The following is a 2,500-nucleotide window of genomic DNA, read 5'->3' on the forward strand; positions in this document are numbered from 1 at the left end:
GCCTTGCCCTTCAGTGCCACCATCGTCCCCCTCTGGCAGCTCTTCTTGCAGTCACTGTCACCTGTGTTCCTCCTCCCCCTCAGCCTGCGACGTCTTAAGGAGAACACGACGCCAAGCACGACTGTTGGGGGGAAACACGGGTTAGGTCATTGCGGTCGGGGAGTAGTTGATTCTTGCCTAATAGGCTTTACAGACGGTGAGCTAGTAGATGTATGGGTGTTAGGTTGTTTAATTCTAGTGATTTTCGCACGAGGTTATTAAAAAGTCCAAAAATGCTTAGGTGACTCACAGAAGTTATCTGTGAGTTTGACACAATTTGCATTTTGCAAAGTTATTCATTTCTGAAAAGTTTGAAAAGACGTTAGCGTTAGATCGGTGGGAACTCACCCAGAACAAAGAGGGAGACCGTCACAGCCAGAATGGCCGCCGGGGCCGTCAGCGGATGGGCCACCGCCACCGCCCGGGACCACTGGCAGTTGTCCCCAGCGTGGCCGGGGCCACACGCACACAGGTAGCCGGGCCGGAGGTTGGTGCAGGTGCCTCCGTGCAGACAGGGCTCCCACAGGCATTCGTTGACGTCCTCGCAAGAACGCCCAACGAGCTGACTCCCTGGGCCACAGCTGAAAGCAGTGTAACATAGAAAATTAAACGGAAAATTTGAAGAAAATACCCAAAAAGACAGGGACTATAAACAAAAAGAACAATAAAGGAAATCCTCGCAAATTCCTTTTATTCTCACGGAATTTGCATAATTCTTCGACCTGAAGTTGTCATAAAATTTCTATATTCTCGAATTATGCTTCTATATGGCTTCATCTGCATGCTACAACGAATATCTTCCGCATATATTTTACATAAACGTTCCATCCAATTTGAAATGCTTAAAATAAAAACTTATCCTACAAATATAATTACTATATACAAATGTTGCTTAGTACTACTACTAATGCTACTGACACTCCTGGTACTGCAAACAGCGATGAAGATAATAACTATATACTATAATGATGCAACATGCCGTCAACAGATGATATACTCTTGCATTAATCAAAACCATATTACAACGAACACCAACACCAACTTATTTACTGTTTTATTACATCCGCCGAGTAGTAAAAGAGGTAATATCTTAGCCTGTATCTATTGGCCTGTTAACTGGTTGGTTTTATCGAAAAGTTAACTGGTATGTCAGTAAAATTAGGCGTAGAAAGTAACAGACAAATTATGCTAAAATATATATGTGGGTTGTAAATGGTATAGGGTCCAGTTGATTAGATTTTGGTGATGAACCGGATCCATGCACGGATCTAGAACCAGTTGAATAGGTTCCTGGTCAATCGTATTCACCTTGGAAAATGGGTCTGCTAGGAGAATAATATTCTTTTTCGAAATACAGTGATTTTTTTTTTTTGTGTGTGTGTGTGGGGGGGAGGGGGCTGGCACAGGTTAGCCTTTTCTGAGTGTTTTTTAATAGTTTTGTTTGTTTCTTTATCCTAAAATGGTACATATAAAGTTATTATGTTTCATCGTAGTTATCTATAATGCCCCTAAGTTTCCGCTATGTCTTCCCTCGACCGTTCTCTTTGTTTACAGAATATGCATTAATTTACGTACCCTTAAGGCTTTCCAATTACCGTTTTCTCTGATACACTGTACAAGAAGGAAAGGCTAAGTACAGAGCTACTGTGGCTGTATTTACTAAAAATAGGATCAGGACCGTGAAAACGTATATGTAAATATATAATCGAATCATCTTCTTTGACTTCTTGTACTTTTTTCCTAAAGTCGTTCCCTTTTTCCTTTTTCCTTTTGTTTTCGCATTGTGTCTTTTACACTTTCATGGATAAGATACTTTTTTTTCCTTTTATTTAATCATCTAGCTTGTTTTAACCGTTTGGATTTCACTGAATTTTCTGCCAAACTGAGATAACAAACGCATTTACGGTTGCCCAGAATTCCTCGTGAATATTTGAGATGCTTACTGACTTTTTAATGGTGAGTTATTAAGGTTATAATAGTAAACAGAAGGAATAAAGCAAATAATGAGAATAAAGATGATGGAAATAATGATGATAATAATAATAATAATAATAATAATAATAATAATAATAATAATAATAATAATAATAATAATAATAATAATAATAATAATAATAATAATAATAATAATAATAATAATAACAACAACAATAATAATAATAAAAAAAATAATGTTAAACAAGTAATAATGAATCTGTCCATGATAATGGCGATGGCAATCATGACAGTGACAGTCTAATAAAATAATGACCCTAATGATCAAGATAATGACAATACTGATAAAAATAGAAATAACACTGATAATGATGATATTGGTAACGAAAAGAGAATCAAAACTGATAATGATCATATTAATACAAAAATAAATAACACTGATAATGATACTGTTGATAAAAACAAGAGAATCAACACTGATAATTACACTTGGATTTCCCACCAGTTTCAGGCCGGCTATCTCACA

General features: G+C 36.9%; 1 protein-coding gene across 1 annotated transcript in view; it reads right to left on the bottom strand.

Moving 5' to 3' along the window:
• Positions 1-2,500, bottom strand: part of LOC125045667 (neural-cadherin-like) — a 108,350-nt gene that overhangs the window by 2,532 nt on the left and 103,318 nt on the right. Inside the window, exons 14-15 of the mRNA XM_047643083.1 lie at positions 388-620; positions 1-121 (exon numbers count right to left, since the gene is read on the bottom strand). The exon at positions 1-121 is cut by the window's left edge and continues 101 nt beyond it. Coding sequence (XP_047499039.1) covers positions 1-121; positions 388-620 — 354 coding nt within the window. The remainder of the gene's footprint in view (positions 122-387; positions 621-2,500) is intronic.

This window comes from Penaeus chinensis, chromosome 37 (genome assembly GCF_019202785.1).
Source record: "Penaeus chinensis breed Huanghai No. 1 chromosome 37, ASM1920278v2, whole genome shotgun sequence".
Classification (NCBI taxonomy): Eukaryota; Metazoa; Arthropoda; class Malacostraca; order Decapoda; family Penaeidae; genus Penaeus; species Penaeus chinensis.